This window comes from Elephas maximus, chromosome 16, assembly GCF_024166365.1.
Source record: "Elephas maximus indicus isolate mEleMax1 chromosome 16, mEleMax1 primary haplotype, whole genome shotgun sequence".
NCBI lineage: Eukaryota > Metazoa > Chordata > Mammalia > Proboscidea > Elephantidae > Elephas > Elephas maximus.
In genome coordinates, this window is record NC_064834.1 from 17,041,935 (window position 1) to 17,056,801 (window position 14,867).

General features: G+C 50.2%; 1 protein-coding gene across 2 annotated transcripts in view; it reads right to left on the reverse strand.

Annotated features, from left to right (window-relative positions):
• Nucleotides 1-6,460: 6,460 nt before the first annotated feature.
• The window catches only part of ADAMTS14 (ADAM metallopeptidase with thrombospondin type 1 motif 14), a 105,100-nt gene continuing 96,693 nt past the window's right edge, over nt 6,461-14,867 (reverse strand). Inside the window, exons 20-22 of one of the 2 annotated variants that reach the window (XM_049855787.1) lie at nt 11,361-11,490; nt 10,909-11,013; nt 6,461-8,408 (exon numbers count right to left, since the gene is read on the reverse strand). In XM_049855787.1, the coding sequence (XP_049711744.1) occupies nt 7,942-8,408; nt 10,909-11,013; nt 11,361-11,490 (702 nt within the window). In that variant the 3' untranslated portion in view covers nt 6,461-7,941. Of the gene's footprint in view, nt 8,412-10,908; nt 11,014-11,360; nt 11,491-14,867 lie in introns of both variants that reach the window. The other variant, XM_049855786.1, reaches the window with a different exon arrangement.

The window sequence follows — 14,867 nt, forward strand, 5'->3', positions numbered from 1 at the left end:
TTATCCAAAAATAGTGCACCCCTTTACTCTCTATCGTATTGCCTTGCTCTGTGTATTTCCTTTAGCGCATTCACAAACTGTAATTTTCTTTTTCTTTCTTTCTTTCCCATTCAATACAAGATATATGTCTTTAAAAACTATATGTACATATATATATACTTTTTTTTTTAAAAAAAACCAACTCTGACTAGGAGTAGGGAGATGGTAAGAAGTGACATTTTGGGCCTGGGGACTATTTCTAATTGTGTGAGTAAAAGGGCATTATGGGTCATTTAGGCTACTTATAATTATTTTTCTTCATTCTTTACTTGTTAATTAGCTGCTTCCCCTATTAGGCTATAAGCTCCAGGAGGGCAAGGATCACATCTGCCCTGTGCACCTTTATATGTCCCCATTGTACATAGCAGGTACTCAGTAAATGCTTTCCGATTGAATGACAAAGTGAAGACTCAGCCCCTGCCCTAGGGAGCCCCAGCCCGTTAGAGAAGAGGGTCAGGTCAAGTAGTGGTGGTAAGACAAATGAGGGCGTGAAGACAGGCATCTTAGTCATCTAGTGCTGCTGTAACAGAAACACCACAAGTGGGTGGCTTTAACAAAGAGAAATTTATTTTCTCAGTCTAGTAGGCTACAGGTCCAAATTCAGGGCATCAGCTGCAGGCGAAGTCTTTCTCTCTGTCAGCTCTGGAGAAAAGTCCTTGACATCAAATCTTCCCTTGGTTTGGGAGCTTCTCAGCACAGGAACCTCCAGTCCAAAGGATGAGCTCTGCTCCTGGTTCTGCTTTCTTGGCAGTATGAGGTCCCTCAGTCTCTGCTCATTTCTCTTTCCTTTTATTTCTTGTAAGATAAAAGGTGGTGTAGGCCACACCCCAGGGAAACCTCCCTTACACTGGATCAAGGATGTGACCTTAGTAAGGGTGTTACGATCCCACCCTAATCCTCTTTCACATAATCTAATCTTGCCTTATTAACCGCAGGCAGAGATTAGGATTTACAACACACAGGAAAATGACAACCACAAAATGGAGGACAACCACTCAACACTGGGAATCACGGCCTAACCAAGTTGACAGATATTTCTGGAGGACACAATTCAATCCATGACAAAGGTATATAAAGGTGTCTGTGCTGTGGAGGCACAGAGGAGGGCACGTCCCAGAGGAGAAAACATCTCACCTTAGTCCTGAACAGAGAATAAACAAAGTCAGGGGACGGCTGAGCCCAGGTCTGCGGAGGGAACCACATGGCACCCCCTGGTCCCACAAGCCCTCCCTCTGCAGTAGGGACTACAGACTGTGACAAACATACACTTCAGGAGGACTCAAACCTGTGGGTACAGGAACTGAGAGCCAACACCTGGGCCAGATAGGAAGGCACTCTGAGTCTGGCACCTGAGTTGGGGCGGGGAGTCCGGGGGCCCCTAGATGAATGGTTCTCCTCAAGCCTGTCCCCAGTGGGTGGCAGATTCTGGGACTCCTGTCAGTCTCCTCTCAGCAAGGGCTTGGCCAAAGCAGGGTGTGGGGCCCAGATTATCTGGACAATGGCTCTAAGTGAGTAGGAATCCTAAAACAACCACTGTCCCCCATCAGGGTGGCCCTGACAGTGGATTTCCAGGTCTCTGTGGACGCCCCCTTTCCCTGGGCGGAGCTGAAGGCTCAGCTGGAGGTCGAGGCTGAAAATGTGTTTGAGGTGGTGGCAGAGGTGTCGGCCAGCCCCACGGGGCTGTGTTTGCAGCTGTCGGGGGAGGAGACGCCCTACAGGTAAGAGATGGAACTCCAGGCCAAGCCCTTCAGACCAGGGGCTGGTGGGAAATTCCCCCTCTGCCCTCCCTGCTCGGCCATACACACTCTCCTTTATGTGTCCATCATGATTCAATAAACATTTATCACAGACCCTGTACCAGGAGCTGAGCTGGAGGTCAACCCCTGCTCCCATGGCTTCTCCCTTAGTGATGGAGGCCGATGAACCACCACCCTACAAGGATGCAAGGGGGCCTGGAGGAGCAAAGGGAAGGGGCAGCTAGGGCAGCCTGGGGGGCTTCTGGGGGAGTCGGTGGGGGGCTGATCTGAATAATAAACAATGAGACAAAGCTTTAGGCAAGAGTACGCTTTCTGCAACAATACCTTCTATCTTCTATCGATCGCAACGAGCTCTGGCACCGGGAGAAATAAACACAGTTTAGCAGAATTTGCTGAGCTTGTAAGCACATAGCCCCTGCTCAAGGTGCCCAGGGTCCATCTGGGGGGTGGACAGGGTAAAACATGTAGACTGATCTTGCCTGCAGCGGAGGAGGGGGCTGATGGTGTACTCTCTAGACACAGGGGACGCCTTTGAGGGTGTCTTGGGAAGATGGGTGAGAGCTTCATGGAAGAAGCAGCCTGGGAAATACTACTCACATTGATTGAGCTCTTAGGGTCTCTGGGTGGTACAAACGACTTGTGCCCAACTCCTAACCTAAAGACTGGAGATAGCAGCCCACCCAGCAGTACCCTTAACTATGTGCCTGGCACTGTTCCAAGTCCCATAATGCAGGACCTCGTTCAAACCACAGGCCAACTCTACGAGGGTACTGGGCACAGCAAAGGGTCTACGGCCAATGGAGGGAGCAGGGGGGCAGAACTGGGATATGACCCCGGGGCAGCGTGACTCCGAAGACCTTTCTTCACCCCCTGGCATGATGCCCGTCTGATGCAGCTGCAGTGGGTTTCAGCAGGCAGAGATGGGGTGGACTTTCCTGAATTCTTTGGGGGAAACAGTCTGAGCAAAGACGGTGAAGCAGGAAGGAAAGGGTGGGCCAGGACAGAGTGGAGACTGACAAGAAAACCAAGCACATGTTACAGGAAGAGTGGGAGGCTGAGACTGAAAGGTGGCAGGGGCCTTGGAGGCTGGGGTGCCGGCGTCCTGCTTCTCACTGCTGCCACCTTCCCTGCAGAGAGGTCTCCACTGTGTTCACGCTGTCCTTGGGGCAGCGCTCCACTGTGTGGCGAGGGCAGAGGGCCTGTCTTGAGAGCCACCAGCTCCTCCTCTACCAGGCTAACTGGGACACACGCCGCGCCATGTAGGCTGAGGCCCAGCCCTTCTAGAATGGTGCCTGGCCACCACCCACTGCCCCCCCTGCCCCACCCTTCCTCCCACAAGCCTGTGATGGGTTGGACCCTTGATGCTGAGTTCTCAGAGTCATAGACAAAACTGCGAACTGACTTCTGGGCTCTACTATAACTGATTTGGTCTGGGGATAATCGTTTGCTTTCTCTGGGCCTCAGCTTCCCCACCTGCACAACAAGGGGATTAGGCACTTGTACGCATTCTCCTGCGGCTGAGCCAGTACAAGCTGAAGGCATAAGCGCCCCTCCCTGATGCATCAGCATGGGCTCCTCCAGGAGACTCTGCCTCACCGGTTGAAACCAGCTCTGAGATTCTGTGGGCTCCCCACCTCCATCCCTGGTGTCCTCCACCTCTTGGTTTCCAGGACTTCGCCCCTAGGGATATCTGGTGACAGGAAGTGAGCCCCGTGGGACCTGGGAGGGAGGCAGAGAGCTCACCACCTCTGCATATCCTTTATTCATCCAGCAAACACTGCATTTAGTGGGCACCTACCCAACTACTAACCTAGAGATTGTTGGTTTGAACCCTCCCAGTAGTGCCTGGAAAAAAGGCCTGGTAATCTGTTTCCACAAAGATCAAGAAAATCCTATGGAGGCAGCTCTATTCTGTAACACATGGGGTCTCCATGAGTCAGAATCCACTCCATGCAACGGGTTTGATTTACTGTGTCAGCACAGTGCTGCAGCGCCCTGGTGGTGCAGTGGTTAAGCACTACAACTAGTAACCAAAAGGCCCTCAGTTCGAATCCACCAGCCGCTCCATGGAAACCCTATGAGGCAGTTCTGCTCTGTCCTATAGGGTGGCTATGAGTTGGAATCGATGGCAATGGGCTTTTTTTTTTAAGCACACTGCTAGGAGCACATCAGTGAACAAACACGAAAGCAGAGCAAGTTCTTGCCCGTATGGGGCTCACAGTCTGGGGGGTGGCAAATCTTATTCAATAATCCCAGCGGTAAGCACATGAGTGTGCCAGGTGCTCTGAAGCAGAGGTTGGAGAAACAGCCCCGAGGAAGTCCAGCTGGAAGCGCTTTACCAGCTATGGGAAGGACTTTGCTCTTCTCTCCAATGGCGATGGAAGCCGTTGAATGGCTTTTGGCAGGAGCCCCTGAGAGGCAGACTGAATCAGCCCCCAGACAAACTGATGTGACCTTCTCTCGGCCAGCTCTCCCTTAATATTACTATTGGTAATCATATTTTTAGGAACAATGGTAATCCCATCTTATGCTTGTATAAAGGAGCCCTGGTGGCACAGTGGTTAAGTGCTCAGCTGCTACACAGAGTAGAACTGCCCCATAGGGTTTCCAAGGAGCGGACGGTGGAGTCAAACTGCTGACCTTTTGATTAGCAGCTGAGCTCTTAACCACTATGCCACCAGGGCTCTTTCCATTACCTAGGTTATATAATTAAAAAAAAAAAAATTTTTTTTTAAACTGGGATATAGTTTACATACATGGAAATTCATTTAAAAGTGCACAGTTCAATGTGTTTGACAAATGTATACAGTGTGTTACCACCACCACTATCACTGTATGGAACATTCTCATCATCCCAAAGAGCTCCCTTGTGCCTGCTTCCAGTCAGTCCCCTCTCCCACCCCCAGCAACTATTGATCTGTTTTCTGTCCCTATGGTTTTGCCTTTTCCATAATATCTCGCAGTATGTGGTCTTTTGGGCCTGGCATAATGCATTTGAGATTTATCCAAGTTAATTTATACACGCAAGCGTCAGCAGTTCATTCCTTTTTATTGCTGAGATATGCCATTGTACGCAGGTACTGTAATTGGTTTATCCGCTCATTATTTGATGTGCATCTGGGTGGTTTCCACTTTGGGGCTATTTTGAATAAACTTGCTATGAATATTTGCATCCAGGTCATTTAGTGGACAAACGTTTTTTCTTTCCCTTGTGAAAATACATAGGGGGAGGGATTGCTTGGTTGGATGATAAGCGCATGCTTAACTTGGTAAGAGGCTGCTGTCAAAATGATTTCCAAAGTGGCTGAACCACTCTGCATTCCCACCAACATCGTATGTGAATTCTAGGTGCTCCATATCCTCCCAACACTTGATGTGGTCAATCTTTCCAATTTTAGCCATTCTAACAGGTGTGTGGAGTCGCTGGGTGGTACAAATGGTTAACACTTGGCTGCTAACCTAAAGGTTGGAGGCTCATGCATCCCACTTTGGAGAGTAGTGTCTGGGGTCTCAACCCACCCAGAGCAAAGGAGAATGGAGAACACTGAAGACACAAGGTAATTACAAGCCCAAGAGACAGAAGGGCCACATAAACCACAGACTGCATCAGCCTGAGACCAGAAGAACTAGATGGTGCCCACCTACAACCGATGACTGCCCTGATAGGGAACACAACAGAGAACCCCTGAGGGAGCAGAAGAACAGTGGGATGAAGACCTCAAATTCTCATAAAAAGAGCAGACTTAATGGTCTGACTGAGACTAGAAGAACCCTGGAGGTCATGGTCCCCAGACCTTCTGTTAGTCCAAGATAAGAACCATTCCCAAAGCCAACTCTTCAGACAGGGATTGGTCTGGACTATGGGATAGAAAATGATACTGATAAGGAGTGAGCTTCTTGGATCAAGTAGGCACATGAGACTGTGGGCAGCTCCTGTCTGCATGAGAGATGAGAGGGCAGAGGGGGTCAGAAGCTGCCTGAATGGACATGAAAATAGAGAGTAGAAAGAAAGAGTATGCTGTCTCATTAGGGGGAGAGCAACTAGGAGTATATAGCAAGGTGTATATAAGTTTTTGTATGAGAGACTGACTTGATATGTAACTTTCACTTAAAGCACAATAAAAGTTAAAAATAAAGGTTGGAGTTTCAAGTCCACCCAGAGACACCTTGGAAGAAAGGCCTGGCAATCTACTTCCAAAAAATCAGCATTGAAAACCCCATGGAGCACATTTCTACTCTGACACACATGGAGTCGCCATGAGTCAGAACTGACTTGACACACAGAAGCCCCAGAGTGAGGGGCCAAGTCTGGAGGGCTGAGGGGGGGGGTCAAGTCCTCTTGTGACTCCAGTCACCTCCCTGTCCTATCACCCACCCCTAATAATCTTGCCATGTTGCTATGTCGTTAGGTGCTGTCGAGTCAGTTCTGCTCACAGGACCCTATAGGACAGAGTAGAACTATCCCATAGGGTTTCCAAGGAGTGCCTGGTGGATTTGAACTGCTGACTTTTGGTAAGCAGCTGAGCTCTTACCCACTGCACTGCCAGGGCTCCTGTCTTGCCATAGCCCAGCACATTAAGAGATCTGAATTTCGTTGTCCCTTTCTTCCAAAATAAACGGGTGAAAAGAAGAAGAAACACACACACAACACAATTTCTTGGGGGTCCAAAACAAAACACCAAGGACAATGTTAATAAATACTTAAAATTTAAAACATCCAGATCTCAAAGGCACAGAGTTTACACACAGTACGTAACACAGGCCAGGCATGGTTCTCACAGGAATGATTCGTTGTGTGCACCAGCATCCCAGAGATGGGGAGGATAGCTCGGAGAAAGCCCAGGGGAGCCCCCTCTGGGGTCTCTGTTCTCCAAGGGGCTCCACTGCTCCAATTCCTGAAGCCAGCTCTGAACAGCCCCCTCCCCCGGCTGAGGGCGAGAAGGACAACAAGCACCTCTAACACCTGGTGAGGGGTCTGGGAGGCCCTCTCCATGACTTCCGGGAGCGAGGACTCCTGAGAGGTATCCTGGGAACCCGAGCAGCTTCCTGAGAGCCAGGGGTCTAGGGGTGTTACCTGCCCCTTGCAGGTAACATGGAGGGCAGCTGAGCATGGCTGAGGCTCTGTGGTACTGGACCAAGTGTTCTCTCAGCCCCAGCATCGGGCAGAGGCACCAGTCCTGCCCTGGATGCTTGGCCTGGGTAGCTCTTGTTACCACTTGAGTCTACTATGAGTGGATACCCAGTTCCTCAGCCCTGGGGCCTGACCACCCTCCAGAGCACCGCAAACTCTGGCCAAGCTCAAGCCAGGTGGGAGGAGATGCCTGAACCCAGCAAGAGTGTTCTTTGGCAGACAGTGGGAAGGGCCTGACACAGTCCAAAAAATCACGTCTCCTCTGTGACACGGTCACCCTCTGGGCCAGGCTCCTCCCAGGCCCGGAGTGATGATGACAGCTGCTGTTCCTGGTCCAGCCAGGGGTCAAGTACCAGTTTGGAAACCCCTGGATGATGAAGACCTGGTTCCAAGTGTCCTGAGCCCCCTTCTCTATGAGGTTGGGGTGGGGGTGGGGCCCCCGACTCGGCTGGCTCAGAACTCCCCTCCAGCCAGCCAACACAAGCTAGATTCTGCCTCTGGGTCTTGGCTGGCAAAGCTGGGCCTGAGACGAAACTGCCTTCTTGCTCCCTCCCCACCCCCAACCCTGCTAGTGAGGAGAGGACCCTCATGACCATGTTCACTCTAGCCCCCTCTTCATCTCAGGCTGCCCTGTGAGCCCCCACCTTCTCTGGTCCCACATATGTTTCCAGGCAGAGGGGCCAGAGAGGTAGGACCTCAAAAGGGTCCCCCCAAGTTCTGGTGAAGATGGGCAGCCCTGGCCACTGTGAGGAGGGGACACGAGCTGACCCTGAGAGGTGCAATTGTCACCGGGGACTGCTTGCTGAGGTATCTCAGATTAGGGCTTTCCCTGATCTTTTCCTTCTCCCCACCCCTTCCGGGGGTGAAGAGTATCACAGCCCCACAGGAGAACAAGAAGGCAAATAATTTAAAAGGAAGCCTGTGCTGGCCCCTGCCTGCTGTGTGTGCTCTGAGCTGGGGTCCCTGGGGCTGCACATGGCCTGTAAACTTGACTGGCGGGATGGGACAGGCAGCTTATGTCATCAGGGAGGTGGTGGGGCAGCTGGTGCCTGGATACTTCTGGTCTTCCTTGGGCTGCTCTTTCTCCTCAGAGGCTGACGTCAGTGCCTCGGTCCAGCCCCAAGGCTGTCCCCGCTGGGTGGTAGGGGAGGTGACCCAGGATGCTCTAGTGCTTAGTTTCTGGGGAGCAAGGTGGTACTGGGTCACGGGAGAGCTTGTATCCAGAAGTTCTGGAAGCTGTGTGGTTAGACCAGGCTGATGACCATCTGGCCCTGGTGGCCCCCCAGTGGGCTGCACAGCATCTAGAGGGGACTTGGTTCCTGAGAAAGGGCTCCCAGGGGTAGGGATTGGCGATGGTGAAGTCAGGCTGGGGTCCTTCTTGGTACAGGACCCACAGCAGAGCCGTTGGTAGCCAGGGATGGAGCAGTAGTGATCCAGCACCTCCATCTGGCAGAAGATGGACCTGTCCCCCATGCAGGGCTCTGCTGCACACGCAGTACAAGGTCCAGAGTCAGGAGGGAAATACAGGGCGCCATTAGCCTGATGCCAGGACCCAGACCCAACCTCCCGCTCACCCTACCAATTGGCAGTCCCCGACCCCTTCCCCTGCTGGACTCACTATAAAGCTCCTTTCCAGAGGGGGTCACAGGGCTGCCTGACAGGAGAAACTCACCTGAGCAGGACAGCCTGTATTATCTGGAAGAAGAACTAGAATCCCCAATAGCAGAGGTTCCCAAAGCAGGGACCCCAGACAAGCAGCAGCAGCACCAGCTGGGAGCTAGTTAGAATGCAGATTCTCCGCCTCGTCCAGCCCTCACAAATTGGAAATTCTGGGGTGGGGGGGCCCAGCCCTGTGTTTTAATGAAACCCTCCAGGAGACTCCAATGCATGCTAAAATCTGAGAACCACGCCCAGCATCGTTCCTCCTCGGACCTGACGAGGCTCTGGAATAACCCAGGGTTTTACAAATAACCCATGCCTAGTTCCCACGCCCAGATTCTGAGCAGTCTGGGCTGCACCTGGCACAGGGCTTCTTAGAAGCTTCCCAGGTGACGCTAACCTGCAGCAAAGTTTGAGAACTCTGCTCTAGATGGAAGCTGGAACCCTCACCCACTCCCAGTCAACCCAAAGGAGTTGATCTACTCCCAGCAGAGGCAGGCAAATACCCAGACGACTCAGTGACAAGCAGATTAAGTACCCTGCCACCCATTAACACACACGGGAAAATGAAGCCCTCCACCAGTAAATTTGGAATCAAGCACATTTACGTTCAAACCCAGGCTATACCACTTAAAAGCTGTAAGGCCTCAGGCAAGTCACTTAAACTCTCCAAGCCTCAGTTTGTTCACATGTAAAATGGGCACAGTGTTGCATGTCCCACTGAATAATGATGAAATAGCATACATGAAGTGCCTGGCATAGAGCGGTGCTCTCTATACTACTTTTCTTTGCTTAAAATTTAATTTGAAAACATGCCTGTGACTGCTCCAGGGAGGTGAGTGTGGGGTCTCTCCAGGTAGAAGGTGAAGGTAGGAGTTTTACTTTTGACTAATTTTTGCCCAGGGCAGAGAGGTTTAGGGGAACAGGGTAAGATGAGGGCAAATGGACAGCCAGTGACCACTAGATGGAGCCAGAATTCTAGAATAGAAGAGAAAATCGGGCCCCACTACCAGCTCTTGTGAGGAAACCCAGGAACTTGCACAGGGGCAAAGAAGCCACCAGGGTGCATCCAGAAGGTCCTTTGAGGACATCTGGTCCAAGGCCTTCACTTAACAGATGAGGTCAGTGAGCTCAGAAAGGTTAAGAGATTTATGCGAAGACACACAGCCAGCTGGTCCTCTAAGTAGGAGTTAGGGCCTGTGGTCTTTCTGCTACTCGTCTTGCCAGACCCTAATCCCTGGGGAGGTGAGGAAGGGAAAAGAGAATGAACCTAGGAAGGGAGCATAGAATGCAGTGCCTGGCACACAGCAAACCAAAAAAAGACCCAAACCCATTGCCGTCGAGTCGATTCCAAGCCATAGCGAGCCTATAGGACAGAGTAGAACTGTCCCATAGGTCTCCAAGGAGCAGCTGGTAGATTCGAACTGCCGACCTTTTGGTCAGCAGCCGAGCTCTTAACCACTGTGCCACTAGGGCTAAGCAGTGCTCAACAGATTGGATGGATGACCTACGGCTGATCATGAAGCAGAGAGAAATGACTACCACTGTTGTTAGCTGACAGCTGGGCAGAGCAGCATTATCTCATCCAATCCTCTCAAGGGCCCTCTGAAGGTGGCTCAGATTTACAAACGTTTATCCAAAAATATTAGGGCCAGATGTGATTCAAAATTCAGAACTCTCTGGGGGTTTTGAAAGGTGTTTTCATATCGCATATGTTGTCCGTTACCTAGCACGCCCAGTTATGTCTGCGTCTGGGCCATCACCTTGTGAACAAATAAGGCAATGTTTGTATAGCCAAGGAATAAATTCCCTCTTTTTAGCTCAGGTCAGACTTTGGCGCCAAATGAGTTTGCAGCAAACTTAGGAAAAACCTTTCCATTTTCAGAGCTTTCAGTATTCTGGAATTGCAGATAAGGGATTATGGACCAGTACTTCCATCATAAGGAGCCCTGGTGGTGCAGTGGCCAAGCACTCGGCTGCTAACTGAAAGGTTGGCGGTTTGAACCCACCAGCTGCTCTGTGGGAGAAAGATGTGGTAGTCTGCTTCCATAAACATTTATAGCCTTGGAAACCCTATGGGGCAGGTCTACTGTGTTCTACAGGGTCGCTAGGAGTCAGCATCGCCTCGAAAGCAGTGGGTTTTGGCTACCGTCATCCCCAGGTCACAGTCAGGCATCTGAGATTCAGGGAGGTTACGTACCTGGGCTAAAGTCACACAGACAGACTAGAAACTGGGTTGGTTTGACTCCACGGCCCTTGCTCATGACACCATGGCCTTGAACATTTAGGGAGGGGGGGCGGGGCCCTGAGAATGCACTTTACTTGATAATATCTTGTCAACGGGATGGAGGGGTCCAGTTTGTGGGGTCCACTTCGGGGTCACAAGTTCCCTGATGTCAGCCTTTGCCGTAGAGCTCTGGAGACCTCCTGTGAGCAGGGCGAAAAAGGATGGGCTAGGGGCTCTAGGATCTGGGACTTTTAGAGGGTGAAGGGCGTCCCTGGGTGGTGTAAATGATTCACACCCTTGGCGGCTAACAGAAAGGTTGAAGGTTTGAGTTCACTCAGAGGTGCCTCAGAAGAAAGGCCTGGCAATCCATGTCCAAAAAAAGAAGCCACCGAGAACCCTGTGGAGTACGGTTCTACTCTGAAACAGATTGGTCACCATGAGTTGGAGTTGACTGAACAACAACTAGTGGTTAGGGAGCGAGGATGCAAGATGGGGCTGGGTCTCAGTCTAGGCCAGGGGCTGGGCCTGCCCCCCCCACCTGACTCACCTCCACAGGCGGGCAGGCTGCAGATCTGGACGGTGTCCGGCTTGTCCCCCTCGCACTGCCCCAGACTGCTAGCATTCGTTCGGCACACCACCTGCCGCTGCTGGATGCCCTTCCCACAGGTGACGGAACACTGCCCGTGGGAGGCCCAGAGCCAGGCCACAGTGCCGGGGTGGGGGAGGTGGAGAGACAGGAAAGCGGAGAGTGAGCGCCAAAGTCCAGCCAATGCCCGGGGACAGAAAGAGCACAAAGGGTTGATTCTTCACTTGGCCAGAAGGGACATGCAAGGACTTCTAGATGGCTGTGCCAGGGCGCCATACCAGTTCCCAAACACTCCTGTGCCAGCTGGTAAAGAACTGCGGCCTCAAGCTTAGAACCCCATGAACTTTTCCACGATCTCAAGGTCCCCTGGCACAAGAAGGGTCTTCTGGGACCCCAGCCCAGCACTACTTCGTCCACTGCATCTGGCCTGTCTGTGTCTTGTTGTTAATTATCTTCTGTATTACCCTGGCAAACTCTCTGTTCCAATTCACCACACTGCAGGTCCACCTCCTTGATGATATGTTGTTAATAGGATGCAGGGGCCCAGACTCTGGCACCCACTGCCCCTCTGGCTCAGTTTTCAACTCTATAAATCAAGAGAGTTGGGTGGCAGGGTTTCCACAGACCCTTCTGGCTCTGACATTCAATGGCTTTGTGACTCAGTTTGCCAAGAATCAGCTTGCAGACACATTTTCAACAGTCTTTGCTGAGCGGAAAAGGGGGTGCAAGGAACAGAAGACGAACACGTGACTACTGTTTGCAAGGGCTGCTCCAACACCGTGCCCTGGACCTCACAGTTCTTACTCCAGTAAATGGGTAGTCTGGGGGTGCTGAGGGGCGGAAACTCCCAGATAAGAAAGTTACCCAATGTGACCAGGTCACTGGGCTGTCTTAGTGCTGACAATGGCCTCTCCCAGCTGGGTGAGGAACAACTTGTAGGGCCCCACCTCATATTGGGGCCAGAGACAACCAGAGGGAGACACAAGGGGTCATGGCCCACAGAGCCACAGTCCATTCATCCGCCCAAGAAAATAACTACTAAGTGCAGCTAACATCTCGAGTGCTCTGTCAGTCTGACAAGCGGCAAATGTCTCTCTCTGCCTGGCATCTCTCTGTTCCTTTTGTCTATGGGGTACTTTGTGGACCCAAAATCTGTTTTTTTTTATTAAAACTAATAAAGCTATATATGATGGAGAAGAATATAAAATCTGTACGAGTTGGGTGGAGATCTGGGTTATTTAAGAATATTTCTTATTACACAATATCTTAAACATATAGAAAAGTATAGAGAAGAAGTTAAAGAAAGCCCATTCAAATGCCATCCCCAGCTTTAATAAGTCAGCATTCTGGCACATTTTCAAATACTGCCCTGTGTCTTTTTAAACTTCAACTAAATGGCATCCCGTTGGACGTATCAGATGGCAGTGCTTTTCTCCCTCACCTAAGCTTATTTTTCTGATTTATCTATGTTAATAAGTACAGTTCAGGGGTCTTCATTTTTCTTGCTGCATATTATTTTATCAACAGACCACGATTTCTCTGTCTAATCACCTCTAGATCGACTCTGGCATGTTTCCTAGTGTTTTGCTATTAAAACAGCATCATTGCACTTGCTGGCTTGATCAAATGAAATTTGTAAGGGAAAACCCAAGACATTAAAAAAATTCCCCTTGTGGCAACCTCCAGGCCCAAGCCACTAGCAACTCTCACCTGGATCACTCAACAGCCTTCTTACTGTCTCCTTTTGTCTACCTTGGCCTCCCAACAACAAACTCTCTACAGAGCTATCTGAAAACCCATTGCTGTCGAGTCGACTCCGACTGATAGTGACCCTATAGGACAGAGTAGAACTGCCCCATGTGGTTTCCAAGGAGTGCCTGGTGGATTTGAACTGCTGACCTTTTGGTTAGCAGCCGTCGCACTTAACCACTACGCCACTAGGGTTATCTGAGTGATCTTTTAAACCTGAAATCACAGCTTGTAATATCTGCATTAAAACCCTCAGTGGTGTTAGGGGCTGAATTGTGTCCCCCCACTCACCCAAATATGTTGAAGCCCTAAACGCTAGTACCTGTGAACATGAACTTGTTTGGGAATAGGGTCTTTGCAGATGTAATTAGTTAGGTTACCATGAGATCATATGGAACAGGGTGGGTCCTAATCCGATAGGAGGGGTGTCCTTATAAAAAGAGAAGAGACACAGCAGGGTGAAGGCCACATGAAGATGGAGACAGATTGGGGTGATGCAACCACAAGCCAAAGAACCCCAAAGGTTGCCAGGAACCACGGGAACTACTCCACCAGGGGCTGGAAGGGGCAAGGGAGGACCTTCTCCTAGAGCCTTCAGAGAGAGCATGGCCCTGCTGACAACTTGACTTTGGACTTCCAGGCTTCAGAACTGTGAGACAAGAAATTCCTGTTGTTTTAAGCCATCTGCTTTGTGGTACTTCATTATGGGAGCCCTTAGGAAACAAATATATATGGTTCCCATTGTTGTTAGAATAAATTCTAATCCCTTACAAGGCCCTGCACCATTTGCCCCCACTTACCTCCCCCACGTGTCTGTCAGTTTGTCGTACTGTGGGGGCTTGCGTGTTGCTGTGATGCTGGAAGCTATGCCACCGGTATTCAGATACCAGCAGGGTCACCCATGGAGGGCAGGTTTCAGCTGAGCTTCCAGACTAAGATTAGGAAGAAGGACCCGGCAGTCTACTTATGAAAATAATTAGCCGGTGAAAACCTTATGAATAGCAGCGGAACACTGTCTGATATAGTGCTGGAAGATGAGCCCCCCAGGTTGGAAGGCACTCAAAAGATGACTGGGGAAGAGCTGCCTCCTCAAATAGAGTCGACCTTAATGATGTGGATGGAGTCAAGCTTTCGGGACCTTCATTTGCTGATGTAGCATGACTCAAAATAAGAAGAAACAGCTGCAAATACCCATGAATAATCAGAATGTGGAATGTACAAAATATGAATCCAGGAAAATTGGAAATTGTCAAAAACGAAACGGAACGCATAAACATCGATATCCTAGGCATCAGTGAGCTGAAATGGACCAGTATTGGCCATTTTGAACTGGACTATGCCGGGAATGACAACTTGAAGAGGAATGGTGTTGCATTCATTGTCAAAAAGAACAAAGACTACTTCAAGATCTATCCTGAAATACAACACTGTCAGCGATAGGATAATATCCATATGCCTACAAGGAATACCAGTTAATAATGACTATTATTCAAATTTACACACCAACCACTAAGGCCAAAGATGAAGAAATTGAAGATTTTTTATCAGCTTCTATAGTCTGAAATTCATCAAACATGCAGTCAGGATGCATTGGTAACTACTGTGACTGGAATGCGAAAGATGGGAGCAAGAAGGATCGGTAACTGGAAAATACAGCCTTGGTTATAGAAAAAATGCCCAAGATCGAATGATAGAATTTTACTAGACCAACAACTTCTT